This window comes from Polyodon spathula, chromosome 11, assembly GCF_017654505.1.
Source record: "Polyodon spathula isolate WHYD16114869_AA chromosome 11, ASM1765450v1, whole genome shotgun sequence".
Lineage (NCBI taxonomy): Eukaryota > Metazoa > Chordata > Actinopteri > Acipenseriformes > Polyodontidae > Polyodon > Polyodon spathula.
This window is the reverse complement of record NC_054544.1, coordinates 38,607,958-38,629,649: the sequence shown is the minus strand read 5'-3', so window position 1 is coordinate 38,629,649 and position 21,692 is coordinate 38,607,958. Positions and strand designations below refer to the sequence as shown.

Genomic DNA, 21,692 nt, shown 5'->3' with positions numbered 1-21,692 from the left:
ATGATAAGTCACCTGTATATATAGACCAAAGACTACTTTTAAGACGGTCCCTTGTGTTTTCTTTATAATCTCTTTTTTGATGTTGAATAAAGAAACAGTAAGTGCTAAGTTTATATGTTGTAACATTTTGGATTTTCTCTAGGGACTGCATTTTTATATTTTTTAATACAGACATTTAATCTCCTGGAGAGATCCATTAAATAGGGCACTGCTGTGTCTTCTGCTGGAAGAACTGGAGCTGAAATAACCACTTCATCCCCTACAGTGGCTGCCAGCCTGGCATTCCTGCATCAACAATACACTGTTAGACATTATTAACTTAAAAGGGAAGAAGAAAGGCTGCACAGACCTCTTTGCTGAACGACATTAAGAGATTAGGAAAATGGTCCTCTGTCTTGTCACATTATGACCTAGGCTATGAATGATGGATAGGTGACTAAGAGAACTTTGTTAGCTGTTGCAGCTGTTTCACACCCCTTTATGGCTTCTTTATAATAATACTGTAATGATAATAGATGGAATGCACTAAAAGAGACAAATAAACCAGTGCACGCACATATAAAGGGTTCTCAAGATCACAGAATAAATCACACATTGTATAAAATGTAGTTTATTGGATAACAGTCAAATGCAGTCCGAAATGTCAACAGTAGGCTAGGAGTGTATGATAAGAGGTGAAGAACCACATGTTATTTTTCAATTCCTCAAATCTGTGTTTTTAACTATTCTCTTAACAGTCGACACAAGTAATATATATTTTTATTCATCAGAACAGTAGCAAACAACTAAAAGAACTGAAGTGTTAAAAAACCTGTGGCAGTGAACTTGTTCATGACAACAGCAACGTAAAGACATTCAAGAATAGTAACATTATTGACCTAGAACACCGCGGATGCACAAAAAGGAAATTATACACAGGGTTGAGTTCGTATTAATACATTGTTTACTATGCTCACCAATGTATAAAAGGTCACATGCATGTGCTCTGTTGTGAATGTTAGACAACACTAGAGTTCAAGTGCTCACTATTCATCCACAGATCGGAAACACTAGCTGTGGCTCTATCAGCCTCAAGCCTGCCTGACTATACCAAAAATGGCGATTTAGATTTTTTTGAGATATTTGTCATACTGGAATCCAGGCCTCCAGAGGTAAAAGATCACCATGACACCCCCTCCAAGCATCAAGTTAAAAAAAAAAAAAAAAAAATACAATTATTTATTTTTTTTGCTCAAAAGATCCAGTTTGTCAAGGCAAAGTGTGTTTGAAAACAAACCTTTGGAGATATTTATAGGCTTCTGATGCCATGGTAACCACACATTTATTTCTCTTTAAGCATCATGGTATCTAGTCTATTTATCCATTTATTTTCTTTTATTCTTCCATACTGTACACATTCTGAAAATACAAACTTCAAGTCATCTATGGTGTGTCTGTTCTCTGTAAAGTGTTAAACTACTGGTTCATTTACTCTCATTTCTTAGATTTGGCAGGTGGTTATGTATTCTTTTATTTCTTAGATTTGATAGGTGGTTCTGTATTCTTTTATATAACGATGCACCTGGCTCTCCTACATATTTTACTTGATTACATTTTATGCAAAATATACCACATGCAAGGTTGCTCTCCTTGCATGACGAATATTTTAAGACTGGATATTTATCTTCTTTATTTGCAATTTCACTTTCATCTCTACCAATATATTTGCACACTTTACATGTGCTTTTACGTGTTTCAATGTCCCTTAATGTATCTTTAATCCCTTTATGTTTACTGTGGACTAAAATGTCAGCCAAATTTGCATCCCTTCTAAAAGCTACGATCGGTGCTTTTGGAAATATTATTTTAATTTTTTCTGAATTATTATACATAAATGCTTTCAAACAATTTTTGAAATGTTGGGCAAAAAATCTGGAATATGTAATTTTTAATGGTACTCTCTTAACCCTGTCTTCCCTTATAATCAAGTAGTTCATTCCTATTGAGTTTGTCAACTTTTCTCAATTCTCTCTCAATAATTAATTATTTACATCCTCTTAAGATTTATTTATTTATCATTTAGGAATTGCTCTTTTAGAATAGCTAGGATGTGCAGATGACATATGTAGGTACTGATGCATATCAGTTTTTTTTTTAAAAGATATGTTTCAATAGATCCTTGATTAAGTTTAACTAAGGTGTCTAATAATTCGATTTTAGATTTTGTCAACCTATAATCCACCAAAATGTTAGGGTGGATATCATTTGCTAATTTATGAAACTCTACACGAGATTCATCTCCATGTGTCCATATTCCAAATATGTCATCCACATATCTTACATATTCTAATAGCTTCTTGTTTAGTTTACTCAATAACATTTCCTCCTATTTACTCATATACATGCTTGCAAAATTAATACCTAGTTTTGAGCCATCATTCTGTTCATAATTTCTATTTCCAAATGTAAAACAACTATTTTCTAAAACTTTCTTGATCATATTTAATATTTCTTCTGTAGATAGCATGTTCTTATCTAGGGTACAGGGACTTTACAACCATGCAAAATAAAATGGTATTCTCTGGAAGTTTAACCTTTATATTATTAATCCTTTTCAGACAACTTGTTGTATCTTTAACATGAGGAGGTAAGATTTCAACAAGTGGCTGCAGCTGATTTTCAGCTATTTCCTGAAACTATCATCCTCTATTAATTCCTTTAGCGCTTCTTCTTCATTCTTAGTTAAATTTATCTTTACTTCGTAGGTCTGTTACTATTTCATTTCTAACTGCTTCAATATACACGTCTAACCAATTGCTTCTTCTCTCTGGAAGAGTCCAATGGTGCTTTCTTTTAATTTGTATTCCATGTTCACGTACATATTCTGATTCTGTGTGTGTTCCATTATAAATGTATTCTGATAGCCTCATTTCGTCTAATTTTGTTATTAACTTATTTTATTTATGTATCAATCCTGTAATTATTAACAGAGGGTTTTCTTTGTATCTGTTTGCAATTATATTTTATTAGAAGAGCAACTAAACATCATACACCTTGCGTTAGAAACTCACCCTTGAATATGAATTAAATATATGAGCAGGTACCAGGAGATTAAGCTATTAATTGCATTTCTTACCCTACAGATGCACAAATGTCTCCCAATAATAAACCTGTTCTGATATGTGTCCATTCACTGCAGATTGAGCATTTTCAGGGGGGTTCTGAAGCCCAGGGCTGAGTAAATGGCTTTGTACAAATAGTAGTACCCTAATACAAATAATGCAGCCTTACCTTCTGTGCTCCTCAATGCACACATACCATGTACTGTACCATCTTTGTGGGGTACAAGACAGCAACATAAAAATAAAAGCTGGTCTTCAGCAAGACTGATCAAGATCATTTTGTCCTAGGATTACGAATCGATTCTCTCCTTAAGAGGCACTTTCAGGTTGAGTGGCTATAGTAGAATTTGCTTAAGACAACACTGCCTTTTTGAAAGCAAAAAATCTAGGTCCATTAATCAACTGGTGGCGATATCAGGCAATGACTAATTTATGTTTTTAATTTAAAAAGCCCCTTACATCAGCATCCTCAATGCCCTGTGGTTTATGGGCCACTAATTGACACTTTGCTTGTTCATGAAGATTAATATATGGCTGGGAAAAGCAGATCATCAACAGAGCCCTGCGACAGTGGATGCACTTGTTACCATGGCTCTTACTGCCATATTCTTTGTAAACAGCTGTCAGCTGGTGTGTAGTTGTAAGGGAATAATTATTTTTTGTGCAGTATATGACTCATTTTTCTTCTTATTGTGGGTAGTAGTTTACTTTTTAGCCACAATAGCTGGCATTTAGTCTAAGGAACAATGGTAGTGGATTTTGTATTAGAAAATGAACATTTTCCATCTGCTTTATACTGTTGCTATGCGATCTAATTTGCAATTACAAATTAGGTTACCAAAAAGGGAGTCTTTTCTTGCATCAACTGGTCGTCAATCATTTGCACTCTAGAAAGGCAATAGGCTGTACTGTTTTGAATGTTAATGCCAATGACTAATTATTGCTTATGGTGGCAATTTACAGTTGAAACACAATAGGTATGTCTTGCACCTTTTTGCAGCTTCTTACCCATTTGTATGGAGGTGAAGAAATCTCTGCATTTAATTAAATTAACACTGCAGGATGCAACAGGTAATGTAGGGGATGCATTTCCACATTATTGCGTTCCACTCATGTACACTACAAATTGCACCCAAGAACTGATTCTGCAATTCTAAAATGTGAAGTCTTTAAAAACGTCCCATTTCACCTAAAACAATTGCAAAATTGTCCCATATTGACTCAGTAAGTGACTGGGGAATGTTAATTTAAATAAGGGACATCCATTATAAAACAGCTAGTGAATTTGTTGGTTAACACCACTGAAGTCGGTAGGGTGGCACATGAGGAACGAGGAATGGGAGACATTGTGAACTTTCTCTCAGCTTATGATTTGTTTGGAACCATACGCCTCCCAAAGACGCACCCTTAAGTGTTTCCTGGTTGTAGGCAAGTGCATTCAGCCAATTGCTTTACAATGTGACCCAGTAATCTGCTGTGAAGTAATGTTTTTGAGTAATGACTATTTCTCAAAGTACTGAAATAATTATTTGAATTTGCGGACTCCAACTCAATCGTACTATAAAAACTGGATGTGTTACAAACATAAAAAAAGCGACGGTTTTGTCCCTTTCCATTATTGAAACATCTTGAAATCTCTTATTTGAAGACGCTACAATCAGAATACTATAAGAATGTACAGTAAGGGTTTTAGAGTAAAACTGAAAGCTATTTTGTGGGACACTGGGACTTTAAAAACACATATTGTGTGTGCTTTAATACTCAATGTGTGTGCTTTAACACTCATAATGTGTGTGCTTTTAAGAAGCATATTCCCATTATAAGCACTGAGAATTACAAGTCACCAAATCATGCGAACCTGTCTTACACATCTGCTGTAAAAGCATGGATAATAACTAACTGTGTATTCCAACATTCCAACCCTTTACAGAAAAAGCCAGAAACTCATCCCACAAAGCCTATAATGAATACATTTAGCTGTGAAGGTCAAAAGTTTTTGGGTTTTTTTGCCCATCAATGCTACTGTGCATCACCTGATATTCCACTGTTTCTGTCCATGTTAGTTCTTAATAGCAGGTAAAATGATTCAGCCATTAACCATATTGACTGCTTACCAAAAGCAGCTCTGTGCTAAAGTAAAGTAACGCGTCAGATTGCTTCATGATACCCATGTCAGCTGTTTCGTTTTCAGTTTGTTTAAGTAACAGATAACAATCCTCAAGGTAAATGTATAGCCTGGTTTAAAGATCACTTTAGGGATATGGAAAATAGACCAGGGGGGGAAATGATGGTATGGTTGGAACCACAAGTCAAAGGAAGCTTATCTGAAAACCAGTGTTCCTGAATACATAAGCGCTATTGTGGGAACACAGACCACCATCAGACATGCTGCGACAGAAGCCCTAAGATAGAAGGAGGCAGTTATTTTCTTTAACATTAACAGGTGATTTTCTTTTCAAAAAAAGAGGCGTCAATGAGTAAATAACCCCAAAGCATCAACCAAACATTCACTTACTCTTCTAATGGTGTAATTTTGCACTACTCATTTAATGCAGTGCGTCATTCCAGCAGCCTCAGTATATTGCATGCTAATGGGGTCTACAGCCTGGGAGTGACTGCAGCCTAAACATACTTTTGTCTCCGAGGGAAAAAAACAAAACAAAAAGTATCTCAATTTGAACCCTTTCTCTCAACACCTGAGGGTACAAAGTGGAGCAGAACAAGACACTGAAGATGACAGTTTTGTCAAAAGATTTGTTCACCTAAACGTTTTGAATAATCATCTGTGGTAAAGTGTGGCTGATGTGTTTCTAGCAATGGTGAATGGATAGACTAATCAAGGCGTCATTCCAGCTGATGCCTTTAACAACCCTGAGAGCACCCTGCAGCACAGAACGTTGCATGACAAAAACATTTGACGTCAATACATGAATATCCACAACACATCCTCTCAAGCAGCCCCCCCCCCCCTCCCTCCCTCAGTGCAGGGCTCCTGAAGGTGTCAGCTGCCTTCTATTTAAACACAGTCAATTATAGGTGCCCAGGGGGCTTTACATATGACATTCAAGACGGATGACAAATGAATGGATCTAATTTCAGATTGGGCAAAAAACAAACCCCAAAAAAACGTTTTATCTGCAGTTCAGCACTTTATTTCCATAACGGGTTCCAGGGGTTTTTATTCTAAATTAAAATCCGATTTTGGAATGAAGCTGGGCTGGTGAGGAAAGATAAGTCAAGGTAAATCTAGGCACATACTGTACATATAGATAATACATGTGCAGGACAGCATATATACACACAGACAAGGATTGGTTATAGTCTTTAGCTTATACAGATTATAGCTATTTTTTAAAAATAGTCACAAAAATACAGGAGCAGCTTATTTTTTGATAAATGTGGACATATCCAAAAAAAAAAAAATAAATTGTACATGACATTCACAAACTGTCAAAGAGAAGGGTTAGAGTAGAATAAAACTAGAAATGTTCTAGAAGGTTTCATCACAACTGAATACGGTGTCTCTCTCTCTCTCTCTCTCTCTCTCTCTCTCTCTCTCTCTCTCTATATATATATATATATATATAGAGAGAGAGAGAGAGAGAGAGAGAGAGAGAGAGAGAGAGATAATCTCTACCTTGATCTATTTTTTGCAAATAGATCATTTTCTTTAAATGGTAACATTGAAAATATAACTCTTCTCAATGGATGTCAAAAGCCTCTGCACAGTTATCCCCCAACAGTGACGGTTTACAAACACTAAAATACTTCCTTGATAAACGGACAGTAAAAGAATCTGCAACCGATATTCTTTTGCAACTAGCCCGACTCGTTCTTTCTTTGAATTGTTTCTCCTTTAATGGAGATTTTTATAAACAAGTTAGAGGTGTCAGTATGGGAATAAAAAGGGGGCCCTCCTACGCCTTTTTATGGAATGGATTGAAAACAAAGTTTTTCAACAGTACAAGGGACAATTTTATATCTTCTATACATTGACGACATATTTGGCATCTCAGTTAACACTACTGAAGATTTAATGGAGTTCATGCATTTTATTCACCAGTCTCATCCAGCTCTAAAGTATACATGGAACATTTCTAGACAAATTCCTTTCTTAGACATTACAGTCACAGTTTCTAAATGTACCATCAATACTAAAATTTTCTTCAAAGATACAGACTGTCATTCCTATCTAAGATACGACTCCTCACATCCCAAAGCTCGTCGCAGCTCCATTCCATACTCCCAATTATTAAGACTGAGATGCATTTGTAGTAGGAATTTTTTGAATAAAACAAATGACATGTGTGCATTCTTCAAAAACTGTGGGTTTCCAGACACTATACTTAGAGAAGCTCAGTTAAGTGTATCAACAATACACAGAAAGGATGCTTTGTACAAAACCAAAACACAGAATACCAACAATAGTATTCCCCTTGTTCTTACTTATCATCCTATGACCAAAAAAGTACAACACATCATAAAATGAAATTTTAGCATTCTTCAAGAAGATCCTTCCCATTTTCAATAATCTCCCATTTTCAATAATCCTCCTCTAATGTCATACAGAAGAGACAAAAATCTAAGAGAGCATCTGGTCCACAGTAACATTCAACCCAATCTAGACGGTCCTATGGGTACGTTTCCATGCAACAGGTCACACTGTGCTGCTTGTAAATACATTCACAGCAACACAGTAGTTAAGGGAGCAAAATCCTCATTTACTATCCATGATACTTTTACTTGCATTACTTAGCTGATCGCTTTGTGGAACATCTGAGAAGTATATAAATTAACACCTCTACCTTTCCTGTCGTCAAACATTTTAACAGAGATGACCACACTATAGAAGACATCACAGTTTGTGGGGTAGTTCATTGTTATGGAACCAACGCTGTCAGGAAGCAAAAAGAATGTGAACTTATTTTCAAACTGGGCACTTTGCACCCACTTGGAATGAACATTCTCTTCTGAGATCATTAATATCAACAACATCCTGGAATTTTGTTAAAAGACTACTTGTTTGTTTTTTATCAACTTCTTAAAGTACTGTTTTTTTTGTATTCAGCCAATGAAGGACTTATAGTCCGAAACATCCTGATAATTGATTTGTAATCAATTATTCTACCTTTTTAAAGTACCTAAAATATATATCCTTTTCTTTTTTAAATTTCTTATTTGAGAGAAAGAGAGAGAGAGAGAGAGAGAGAGAGAGAGAGAGAGAGAGAGAGTCCGTCAGACAGCCTCTATTTACTCTAAAATGATAATCTGATATCAGCATTTCCTATGCTAAAGAAGTTTCTTAACAAGTTTCATCAACAAGTCAACAGCATGCGTGCCATCTTGTTTTTTCAATGGGGGAAACCCTGCACCACGGGCCGAGTTCTTACCTGACATAGAGTGATCTCTTCTGGCTGGTCCGCAATGACCCAGATCCTGAGCTTATACTGCTGTTCATCATCTGCTCCCGTAGATCATGGATTTTGGCTTCAAACCGACTGTATTCTGGAAAGAATGGGATCAAAAGAGATGTCGGATATTTGCATGTTGATCATCTCAATATAGGTCTTCTTCAGATCAGAGACTCCAGAATGACCAGCCTCTTCTGACACTATTCCTCAAGATAGATCACCTGTGCAGTCATGGATACAGAAGCACCTGCCAACCAAAAGCCTTACTTTCAGCCTTCTATCAAAATTGGTCAGATCTCCTGTTATGCTTGTTTTGACTGAAACAGACTTGCAACAGGGAGACACAGCTTTTATAAATCAATATTTACAACAGAATAAAAGTAAGGGATGACATTTTGTATCACACATGTGTGTGCTACACCTCTCTCACAGGTGTTTCTAAGCACAGGTAATGTTGTCACTACAAAGCACGGCTCTCTAATTCTAATCTGTAGCACCAGATTAACACAGCTGTGGAGGTAATACAGGGTTACATTCCTATCAATGTAAAAATCCACAAATCGCAAATCTACCTTATTAAACGGATACCTCTTAGGTCACTATTTCAAGCCCAAGGCTCAAGTAAGTGGATATTTTGGACACGGTGCAGCATTACAGGCTGCAGTGCATGGGGGAGACAATCATGCCTAGAGGCTTCTTCACTCATTTTAGTTACTGCCATTTCTGTTTGGAAGAGACATTTCTTATTGACAGAGAGGAGCACTCGTCAGTCTTATGTACTCTTTTGTTGTAACAAAAGAGACAGTAATGAACACCACATTTGTCATGAATTATTCAAATGTTTTGGCCTACTTTGAGTTAATGTTCTCTGCCTCTCTACAGTATCCTCCTGTGTTGTTGTATCGTATTATGAAAAACAACATATGCAATTTCTGACAAGCGTCACACTAAAATTGACATTTCTGCACAACACGCTTTAATTTACATTGGGGATGCTTCAGAAAAAAATAACTTGTCTTAGGGGTCTCTATTCTTTTAAATATAAGGATAATCATATCCAATATTAATGCAACCATATATATATATATATATATATATATATATATATATATATATAATATATATATATATATATATATATATATATATACATATCAAAATTCAAATACATTTTAAATGCATTTAAAAAAATATATATAATTAAAATGAACAGATCATTTTGCATAAGAGGAACACAAATAAGGATCTGCTCTTCCTATCTCCACAGATGTGCAGCTCTTCAATACAGTGGCACTCTGCAAACACAAGAGACTTACAATATATACCACAGCAAATCAAAGTTCAGCAATGCTGCAAAACACCACAATGGATGAAAACCATGTGGAAAGTACAATCACTCTAAAACCACCAGCAATCTGAAAGACACATTAGCATCACGGTTTAAACCTGCAAAACCACAACAGCATGCTACTCATTTATCTCCCCTCCCCAAACAATTTAACCTATAAATCCCCCTGCAGTTCTCTATACTTACACTAATCTTTCCGGAAGGACAGAATTCTCTCCCTGTAGGATTTCAGTAACCGTCTTTAGTTTGTTTTCCCTTCTGGCCCTATTTAGTTTCAACATCTGCAGCCCCCTCAGATCTGAAACTGGTCTGCTGAAGGAAAGCTCAACATTGCGCTCTTCCACTCTGCCTGGTGTTCCATGTGACTCTGAACAGCGTGAGGCACACAGCTATAAAACATCAAGACGCCAACCTCCCAAGCTAAGGTAGCTGCATCAGCAGCCTTCTTCACTACAACATTGAATAGTGATTATCTTCCTCGAAGGCAGAGTTGCAGTTCAAGCACCGACAGTGCAGGATCACAACAGATGCTAATTGAATATTCTCTCTCTCTCTCTCTCTCTCTCTCATGTGCTATAGGCTCACAAACAGTATTCTTGCTTCAATAAGAGTATTTAAAAAATCGCAACTATCTTTTAATATTGTGCATGTGAGGATGGGATCATTTATTTATATACACACACACACACACACACACACACACACACACATACATATAATTTTAGATCAGTGAGCTAATCTGTTTTGGTTTAATAGCTTAATTAAATCATATTTAGGAAAGTAATATCTTTAAAGTAAAAAGAAGAATACTATTCACAATCTGTAACGAGCCAAAATGAATTATACGTCAAGTTTAGAGACCTCTGACATTTTAAAATCAGTGGCTTACACGGCAACAACCTTGATAAATCATATAGAGCCACTAAAACCTCTAAAAGGAAATATTCACTAGTGATCCCAGGGAATAGTTTTTTTCTCTTCTAAATGAAGTTCCACTTTCTAAATGTTACATTGTGAAGGTATCTTTTCCATCCTTTACAAATACAGCATGACCTTTCTGTTCCATGAAAAGAACTGGCCTTTTTTTGGTGACAAAAAAGAATTTAATTTTACGACACTTAGGCCAATGTCTCAAAATCTTTTACTCCAAGCTGCTAGAAACATGATTTGTTTAGAAAGGAAAAACATACAATAAAAATAACCAAACCAAAGATTAAATACATGTAATTGCAATAATTATTCTTTAAAATAAAGTTCCTCATAAAAATTACGTCACGTATATTTGTTTCCAAATATTTTTTTTTAAATGTGTAATAACCAAAAATATGTTTACGGATTAAGCATGGCTCAGTGGAGGAATCATGCAAAAATACTGTCAACTAATAACTCCACAAAGCATGGAAAACTCAGAGGAGAACTATGTTTTAATAATCCCACAAGCTTTCTCCAGAAAAAAAAAAAAAAAAAAAAAAAAAACTGGGTTTAATTGTTTGTACCCACACTCAGCAACCTACAGAAATCTTTTATAGAACAATTAAAAAGACGAAGTTGTCAAGGATGGAGACATGCAAGCTTGTATTTAAAGACATTGCTTTGTCAGTGGTATTCATATATCATGATATAAAAAAAGTTATGATTCACTGATCCACCTACATTTTTTCCACCCAACCACAACATGTGAAAGTACCATGCTTTTTCAAAATGCAATTGAATTACTACTGTACAAAACAACAAAACCACCCAGAGTGCACATTAAAACCTTCACCATCATCGGCACAGATGAAAAGGTATGTTTTTTTTTGTGTTTTTTTTTTTTTGTTTCTGCAGCATCTGATCTTTTTGCCTCGTTTTCACCCGTGAACACTGCATCTATGTGCAACAAAAACCATATAATTGGCAAAGTCCTTGGTTATATTTAATAGCCAGATGTCTGGTGGAATATTAACCGTTGTTTGTTTCCTAAAACGTGGTGACATTTTGTGCTAGGTTATGAACACGACCTTCCTATTCCTGTCAATGCCTACAAAGCCATGTTTTATTGGCTCTTGTTACCATATTTTCCACACGCCAACCACCCACCTGATATAAGCTTTACAGTTAAATTAATATTACAGTGAAGCAGTTCTTAATGTAAATATAACTATGCTTAGCACATTTATTATCATACTAGTGCAAGACAGAGCCTTTGACAGATTGCCTCATGCTTGAAATAGAAAAAAAAAAAAATCTTATTCACGCTTGCACGAGTTCCTTTTAATCTTGTACATTTGCTTTTTGTTTTATTTATTTAATTAGGATATTAACATTATAATATCAGATATATTTATATATATATATATATATATATATATATATATATATATATATATATATATATATATATATATATATATACAGTATCACAATATATTAGTTTTGCATCTACAATTACTGCAGGAGATGTATGCTCTTAATGAAAAACTGCTGTCTATTCATTTAAATTAACTAGCAGGAAGAGCTATTCCTGTTCAAATATATAAGAACTGAAAGTTACTTATACCAACCAAGTTTACATTCATTTACAGTCATGCTATGAAGCAGACAGAAGTTACACATTTTGCAAATAACTAAACAATATCAAGCATACTAAAGTTTCGGTCAGCACCTTCTTCAGTTTAAGCAGTGAACAGGGCAGCAAAGCCTTTTAAAACCTTGAAAACGCCAATAAAACAGGCGACAAGGTTTCAGGCAAGAATTCTCAGATTACTGCAAACAAGACAAACAAACAAGCAAACAAACAAATAAATAAAAACGTTCCCCATCTCTGGTCCACACGAAGAACAGCCTTGGGAACAGCTAAGTGTCTAGAGTTTACTCATTTCATTTTTTATACCTGAGTGATGTGCGTCTTTGGGGGGCTGCGTCACAAATCTAAAAATATTGCCAATGCACTTTGATTCAGATATAGCAGCAGTCAATACACTTCAAGGATGATTCAGGAGGTGGCAGCAGAGTCAATGCGTGACGTAATAATATTGAGGGAGCTGAGAATGAGTTTTAGAAACCAGCCCAAGCTAAACTTCTTTGCAGGAATAAAAGACTGAATTCTTCATAAACTCACACAATACTGCACATGAAAGCCAATAATGAAGGGCCTTTGTCATTTCAAAGCACTGCAAGACTTGTACTTTGTAATTAAATGTAGTGTGGGACAAGAGAAGAGCTACAGACATGACAGCTGTGTTTCTTTATTGATGCATACCACGGTTTGAAAGAATATGGCAATTATCCTCTAGGGCTTAACCAGCTGCACAGTGACAAATATGCAAAATTTGACTCCAATAATAAACCTGCTACACTACTTGAACAAAATCCAACCAGAAAAAATTAAATTCAACGTTAAGCTTGGCTTACTGAGAGGCAGAAGGCAGTGACACAGATTATTAGTCACTTCTGGTCTTAAGATACAGGATGACAACTCCACACTGATGTCAACCTTCACTTTGACAGCGAGTCTGAGAAATATAAATTCTCTGTCTCATCAATGACCTTTGCAGACCTTAACAACACCCCAGAGAAAAAGCATGACTTCCCTTCAGCAATCTTTCCAGCTTGAGGCTAGTTTCTCAAGACTCTGTATAATTAATAAGCCCAAGGGCATGTACAAACCTCATCTTCCACGTCACAATAAAAAGCAAGTAGTCATTTTCAAGCACAAACAAAACTTAACAAAAAAAAAAAAAAAAAAAAAAAAATCAATGTATCAAACTGACGTTTAAATTATTGTTGGACATCTGGCAGGTTGTGTATGTGTGAGCTGTGATCTGCTTCACAAGATCTGTGAAACAGATCAGGCAACATCACAAACTAACGCAGTATAGCCTGTCTTGTAACGGCTTGCAGAAGGTATTTAGTAAGGTTAAAGTATGCTTCTTTTGGTCTTTTTGGTCTTCTGTCCCATAACATTGGTGGTAGATACACTGATATCACTGTTCAGGCAGTCATAACCTTAAAAAAGCACTAACAGTTGCTGTAGCAACAATTTGTTTCTGGGAATGCATTTTGCACCCATTGACTGAAGTGCAGCTGTAACCATAGAGCTGCTTTTCATGGCGTGTTCACAGCCAGAGAGAGCTGAATATGCATGAAAAACAAACCCAGTTATGAAGGTGCTCATATGGTTTTGACTAATTATGTATCTCTAAGTACACTGGTGGACATCTGTGACTGGCCGTTTTGGTCAGTAATTAGTTTTTTTTTTTCATTATTATATTCATAAAGACTAGAAAGGGGACAAACGGATGAACAGTGTTCAGTCAAACATGACAACAACGAAATCACTCAATTTACAGCAAACAGTTTGTTACTGGAAAGACGATATGATACTGCAACCTCCATGCAGAAAAAAAAATGGACAGGTATGAATATAATTCTCATTCCAGAAGCAAAGGCATTTATTCTAATGCAAAATGTATAATGTGTAACACACACAGATTTTAACAGATTTTTAACCCTTTTGCATCTTTAAAAACACTTCACTGCACACAGAATATATTTAAAACTCCAGGTATAATATATAGTAGTTTTATTCGTTTGGTATTGTAGAGTAACGATACAGAAGAGATATCTCTGCGTTGAATTTAATTAATAATAATGATTATTTTGGTTTTCCATTGTAACATGCAATATGGTTTTTGATGCAAGGCTAAAACTTCATAGCAGCACTAGTACTTTAAAAAGGATATTTTAAGTCCATCCTTAATGATCTGACTGCTTTTTATTTCTTAAATGTGAAAAGCTCTTGCCGATCAAGTGGGCCACTTATATAACCAACCACAAACCCTGGTCTACTTAAAGAGTGCCTTTTTACAATACAAAACTCAATTTCCTTTCTCAAATTGTTATTTTAAAAGCATATGTGATGTGCAGCGTCAGTTAGAACCAGGGGAGCAGATTCACGGCCCGGTTGTGCAAAGTTCTATTCAAAAGTTACTCCACGCAACACAGCAGACGCAACTGGCCTGGTGTCCCATGAGCTCAAAGTGGACCTGTAGGACTGGCCTTTGTCCTGCAGGGGCTGCTTGGTCATCCCCCACAAAGCCTCTGGTGCAAACAGGCACTTGGTTGTGGGATAGGAGGAAGACCTTTAGTTCTCTTGAGATGTGCTGAGGAGAGGACTTTCTAAATAAGGGGGGTAAAATAATTGGGCAAACTAAATTACTATTAAAGAGTAGTCAAGTAAAATATGTTTTATTGGGCAGAGTGTGCTGCCATTGCTTAACATCTGCATCACCCTGGGCTGTTTTCAAAAACAGAAACCCCACGAAATAGAAGAGCCCCCGGTCAGGGCAGTGCCTGGGAAGTGCGCCGTTATAAATGTTATAAATATCTGAAAATCAAAGACGACGCAAGGAAAAACTCCACAAGACAGACTGCAATGGTGCGACCTCCAGGGTTCAAATGTACCGTCGATGTCTAAAATAAGAAAAGCTTCAAATCTGGACATTGTTATAAATGTGAAGTCAGGCTTTGAAGGTAAATAAAGGTTAACAAAGGTGGCATCCAAAAATAACCCTAAGGATGTCTGTCTATATTATTAATTGCCTTTTTTAGAAGACTCAACCGAAGTGAAAATGCCAAGTGTTTAAAAAAACACATGAGGTAGTGAATGGCTAAATATTTGAAACATATACAAGTAAATTATAAAAGGTGTACGAAAAGGCTTATGGATAAAGACAAATTGTGTTTTCAATTACGTAGCTGGTCTCCCGGGTAATATGACCGGCATTTAATCTAACCAATGAAAACGCGTAAAAGTTGGAAACTGTTTTTTATTGGCTGATCTCTTTCAGACCAGCAAAAATTATGTGTGAGGGAGGCGGGAGCATGGAGCATGACTGAGGGAGGATGCAGTTTTAGAGGAGTGAAGAAGCAGATTCAGATGACAGAGTTTCAGAGGAGGGAGGAGGGAGTTTCAGAGGAGGGAGCACATAATTCCTTTTTGCCTAATGTACCAAGATGTCCTAATATGGACACCGTACTCCAGGGATGCCTTCCACACCCCACTGTCATCCCACATCTATTCATTTTATCAACCAATACATTCCAATAGGGACACTACATGCAAATGTTGATATTTTTACTTTGTTAACATTAATTTATGCAAGTATCATCAATGCAGGTTTCCAGAAGATAGACTATTCTCTAACGGGAGAAGTTTTTCCTCTGTATTTCACTGGCTGCATGGTATTTTACCATCACATCCCAAGAATAATTGAGAAACCACTTATTTGCAACAGTAAAAAAAGTTTAATCTCACGAACCTAATGCATTTTAAAAGACAATGTTCTTTTTCTAAAACTAATATTGCATTTGGTATGGATTTTAATTCAGCAATCTAGGATACGCTACGTAATACGTGACATGAAAACAGCAAATGGTTAATCATTTAACAGGTCTACCAAAATATTTCCAGCACACTAGGAACTCCGAGACTGGGTCCAAATCTAACCTTTCGGCACAGATGCTGTTGTGCACAAACCCCCACGAACACAACAAACATGTTGATGTATCTGCCCGAATCGCAGATGCTCTTCTGGATGGCATGGGGGAAATCAATCTGCCCCTGCAGTGAAAAAAAAAAAAAAAAAAAAAAAAAAAAAAGCTTCTCTTGACCAGAAGCGCAACTGACAAGGGTCTGTGCGGGCTACTGATTAAATGGCTGTGCTCAGCTCATCAGGTGCGGAAGGAAGCGTTGAGAAGCACGCCATGGTAACAGCTCGGTAGCCAATGTTGTTTGTCAAATAAATAAATAAATAAATAAATAAATGTAGTCAAGAGGAAGAAAATATGACCACAGATTTTGTACCGCATTTTGTATATCAACTCGAAACACACTAAAGCAAAGACACATATCCACAGCTATTGCAAAGAAACCAAAAGTAGACAAGCAAGAGGAATAGCTACAGTAGAGTGTGCAGTTACACATGGCAAGGGGATCTCTAAACACAGCCAAGCAGAAGAGGGCAAACCGGAAGCAATTAGCATTTTAACTGAAAAAAATCAGTTAAAATGGTGTACCGCTGGTGCGCCAAAAGCTGTGCTTTCAGACAGATGCAAAAATGAACTCGCTGTAGAGTGTCTAAATAAACCCCACACTCGCCATCTCCATTATATACTGCTTCACAGTTATACACAAGTTCCAGTATCTAGCTAGTGTTGCTAATCCAACTTTCATTTAGTTGCATCATCAATCATTTACTATTTCTGCTAAGTGCTGAAGTACTGTATGTAACCATTTTGAACTAACTTTGCAGTTTAAGAAGATTCAGATATATGCCTCAGGTTTGACTTTTCAAGCAGGAGAAAAAATCCCTGTGTATATTTCCAGCTCAATATCGGTCTTTCCCTATGGACTTGTTAGCAACACGGAAGGCAAGGAATAGCGTATGACTGGTGCTTAGCCAACAGCAGTATTTCACTGGGATCAGCACATCTGGAATGACTGAATAATCAATCAGAAATACATTTTCATATACAGCAAGAACTTGCTTGAGTGAAAATTTGATTGGATGAGATTTTGCTCATTAAAAAATACTGATCTTACTTTCCACAATTGCTTTCAATTTTACACCAAAAAAGTAGTGTCAGTTTACTGTTTTCCAATAAATAATACTAACAAACTACAAAACAGTACTTAACTTTGAAGAGCGCACTAATACGAGGGTGCTGAACCTTGCAGTACATGTACACACATTCAGACCCTCTTAACTGCTATTAGAAAGATAAAGCAATCAGATTGATACATCCGGTAACAGCATTCTAACACAAACCCACTTATCAAGATTTATAACCCACCCCCACCCATATTAAACGCAGTGGTGCCAAACGGCCACTCACTCTTACATAGTGGCGTTTCCCAAGTGAGGAGAAACACTGGGTCCTAGCTACATGCTGTCCTGGAGTTATTCAATGAATTACATTCTATGAATATGCATTGAACTGGATGGTTGCTCCAGGCTCAGTTGACCCCAGGTTCAATTCTAAAGGCTACAGACAGCACCCCCTAGGGAAGTGTGGCCACTCACCCTCTGGACGATACTGAGCGACGATGGTGACTGTCTGGCCTGCGTTCTTCAGAGCTGCAGCAGCCTGCTCGTGCGTCGCACTCCGAAGGTCAACAGCGTTCACCTGCATTAGAGGCAAGTTAACAGCATTAGAGGCCTCCCCCAGGGAACCTGACACAGCTACTGATCTCTAGTGAAACACAATACGCAGTGACTGTCAATAGAATATTTGTCAAAAAAACCCCCAGAAAAACTAACATACAGAAGACTGTGGTGGCCATTTAGTAAAATTAGAGGAAGTACAGCATTAGCACTCTTTAAAATGTATTTTTCATTGCAACTGCTTAACCCACTCGGTCACAGGTGCCGACTAACTACTACATAATATTTAGCTTTTAAAAGCTCATTAAAATGAAGGTGCTGACCCTTGTGGTTCAAGCCTGCTCTCTTTAAAAAGCCTACAATTATGTTCCACAGGATTCAGCTTCGCACTCAACCCCTCTTAAAAAGTATATTGTAATATCTGTGCTCTATAAAGCAGCCTACAAAATACTTTTTTTTTTTTTTTTTGTTGTTGGTATTCACAGAATACATTACACAGAAAATACTGCCTTCCCCACAACCAGACTGACTAGTCACAGAAACAAATGTACATATGAATGTGACAGCCTGGTTCTGTAAAATTGAATTCACTTTTTTTTTTGTGTAACTCAAGAGACAAGTTCAGATCTTTTGTGTGTTTTTCTGTAGGGATTAACAAATTGCAATATGTTCTCTCCCCCCCTCCCCCCCTGTGTTTTAGACTGTTCACCTGGCTGTTCTTCCATCTGGCTATTGCTTTTCATGCTCTCATGATTTCTAAATTTGAGTTCCCTTTATCAGCTGCCTATGACTACTATATTAGGAGTTTAAAACATTAGTGGCGATTACTAGCCTCTGCAAAGCTTAGTAGAGTTAACAGTACTTTAATATCATTACATAGTAGCTCTACCAGTGTTATTAGCTCATATAGATCTTTAGTTATTATATTTAGGTATAAAGATGGAAACTTTTCTATAATTTGACATTTTAAATTTCAGTGCTGTTAAGATGGTGTTTATTGAATGCTGCCTTACGGAGACGATGCGGTCTCCTTTCCTCAGTTCCCCACACAAGTCCGCTGGCCCTCCTGCCAGAATGAAGGAGATGAATATCCCTTCTCCGTCCTCTCCTCCAACGATGTTGAAGCCCAGGCCTGTGGAGCCTCGATGTAGCACTACTTTTCTAGGCTCCCTGTAAACACAGATAAAAATGCAATGTGAGAACACCACTTCTAAAAAGGTGCTCGAGTTAAAAGATGTTTTAAATACAATTTTAAGGTCTCTTGGTTAAGAGAAAGAGAAGGGCAGGCACATCCTTTCTCCATTGGGTGAGCATTTATTATGCAGGATAGTTTTCTTGAATCAGTTTAGGGAAGACAAAACCAAAAATAAATAAGAGTTGTAATTCAGGCCTCGAGGTAAGTCTGTTGAGCTTGAATGTAATTTTCATTGTTAAAACGCAGGCATGGCTACAAAAAAAGCATTTTACTGTTAAACTGAAGAGACTTCCCTGATAAAGATCCTTGACATTTGTCTGCCAGTTTCTTTACATTTAATAAGAAGTTACTTTAAATAAGCCATGACTTAAAAGAAAAAAACAGCACAATTAAAGAAAATTAAGACATTACATAAGAATGACGTAGAAAAAATATCCAAACTTGTATACAAACCCACAAGCCTCATTTTTGCTCAGTATACATTTCAAAAATAAATACATGTGCTGTAAAAAGCACTTTACTGAAAAAAAAATACAATTAAAACAAGTGTACAGTATATGCTCGTGGACATTTTTCAAGTCGACCTACACTATGCACTGATATTACTGGAGATGTTACTACTCCCTCTACTGGAGCCCATCGGAGTTGCAACAGTTAAGTAACTAGGCAATGCATACTGTATTCTGCCATACTACAGAATTTCATCTGATAGAAAAAAGCAAACTTTCATAATCAACCTGATGACAGCTACCTAAACTAACTTAGTGGGTTTACACACAAATTGGCATCATTTGAGTTATTTCTGTGTCAAACAATTTCCACCAAGTACTGAAATGTGCAGCAGTGGCTATTCTTGTATTTACCACTAGAGGGCAGAGGAGATCTGTTTATTCTTCAAATTACTATTACTATTGAACCAGACTTTCAGTGATAAAAAAAAAAAAAAAAAATCTTTACAGGATGCAATGGGTTAATATTGTTTTTAGAAGACGAGCATAAAATCTTACTGATAAAAGAATAAAACACAAAGAAAATGTTAGGATATGCAAACTACAGGGTGGGAGTTAATCAAAAACACATTGTCGGAATATTAAAACAATTGAGGGGATGCCTTAATTTTATATTTTGATAAAAAAAACAATCCTGGTGTGTCAGTCTTTACAATATTGAAACTGGTCATTTTAAAATTGATAATTTGCATTGTAGTGTCGTAATTTATGAATAATTTCATCATGGAAAATCATACTTCACACAAAAATAAATACATAATGCCAGTGTTAATGTGAGTGTCCAAACAAAATCTGTATTAACAGGTGTGATGTTGCTTTCTGATGCAAAGCAAATCCTTCTATTAAAACAGGATTTACCATCATAATCTCCATGTCAAACTGGCGCATTTGTACCCCCTCCACATAAAACACTGCTAGGAGATCATTACCATCTGCCAGCGGTCCGATGACTCTACAAGGCAGTAAACTGACTGACCCGTCTTGACAAGAAATTCAAATCTCTTTTTTCAATGCGTCAAACAATGACTCCTTCACAACAAACAAAAAAAAAAGAGCAGTCCTTGGCTCAGGGATGTTTATTAAAAATCTGTTCTCATTTCATGAGTAATCCTGACTGGTTTAGTTCACCCATTCCTTTACATATCACTTTTCTCCTAATTATTTACAACACTGATTCCATCCAATTCCATTTTCAAAGAAAACTGTTGACAGTCTTTGCATTAACTGAAACTACACAATGTCACAGCGTGATTAAAATGGATTGAGAGGACATTAGCAGGGAACTTGTAACTGCTGCATATTAACAAAGATAACCCAGTAACACTCAATTACTTGAAGACAAGGCAGTCACTGCCCTGAAATAAGATAATTGCATTAACTGTTTCATTTGGAAACAGTCATTAAAAAGTATAATACATTTGCCCAATTTTACATGTGGCAGGAATAAAATCAACACAGTCATATCATGTATTTTTAAATCTATTTTCAAAAGTTGTGATGAGCAAAACAGACTTTAATAGAGGTCCAGTAGGAAGTTCTTTCTTGGCAGGTGCTTCCAAGACTGCACAAACTACTGATGTTTCATAGGGACCAAACATGGCAAACAATAAGAATGTGGCTACGCCCAGCAATGGTTAAAAGTTGAGTCACAGCTTCAAAAGGGTTCAGTGAGGGACGCAAGGACCCATAATTCATTAAAACCGTGCACATCAAGACAGAACTTCTTTCAATACACCACAAAATGGGTAAGACTGGGAAAGTGTACACTCATATTAAAGTAAAGAGCTAGTGAAATAAATCCAGGACAAGCGACAGATCCTTCCACAGTGTCTGGGATCCATGCTTCTTTCTCTTATATGGTTCCCTATGGCAGCCCAATACAAATCTTGACATTCACTCAAAATAGTACTAAGAGAACAAACTATCAGTCTTTAGCAAGTTTAAAAGAATTAAAGCTCTAGCTAAAACTGCTTTTTACAGT

General features: G+C 36.5%; 1 protein-coding gene across 28 annotated transcripts in view; it reads right to left on the bottom strand.

Annotated features, from left to right (window-relative positions):
- Nucleotides 1-21,692, bottom strand: part of dlg1b (discs large MAGUK scaffold protein 1b) — a 184,718-nt gene that overhangs the window by 18,032 nt on the left and 144,994 nt on the right. For 27 of the 28 annotated variants that reach the window (XM_041263435.1, XM_041263405.1, XM_041263408.1 and 24 more), the window contains 3 exons: nt 19,021-19,177; nt 17,927-18,029; nt 8,492-8,606 (listed from right to left, as the gene is read on the bottom strand). In XM_041263435.1, coding sequence (XP_041119369.1) covers nt 8,492-8,606; nt 17,927-18,029; nt 19,021-19,177 — 375 coding nt within the window. Of the gene's footprint in view, nt 1-8,491; nt 8,607-10,046; nt 10,296-17,926; nt 18,030-19,020; nt 19,178-21,692 lie in introns of those variants that run through there. The other variant, XM_041263434.1, reaches the window with a different exon arrangement.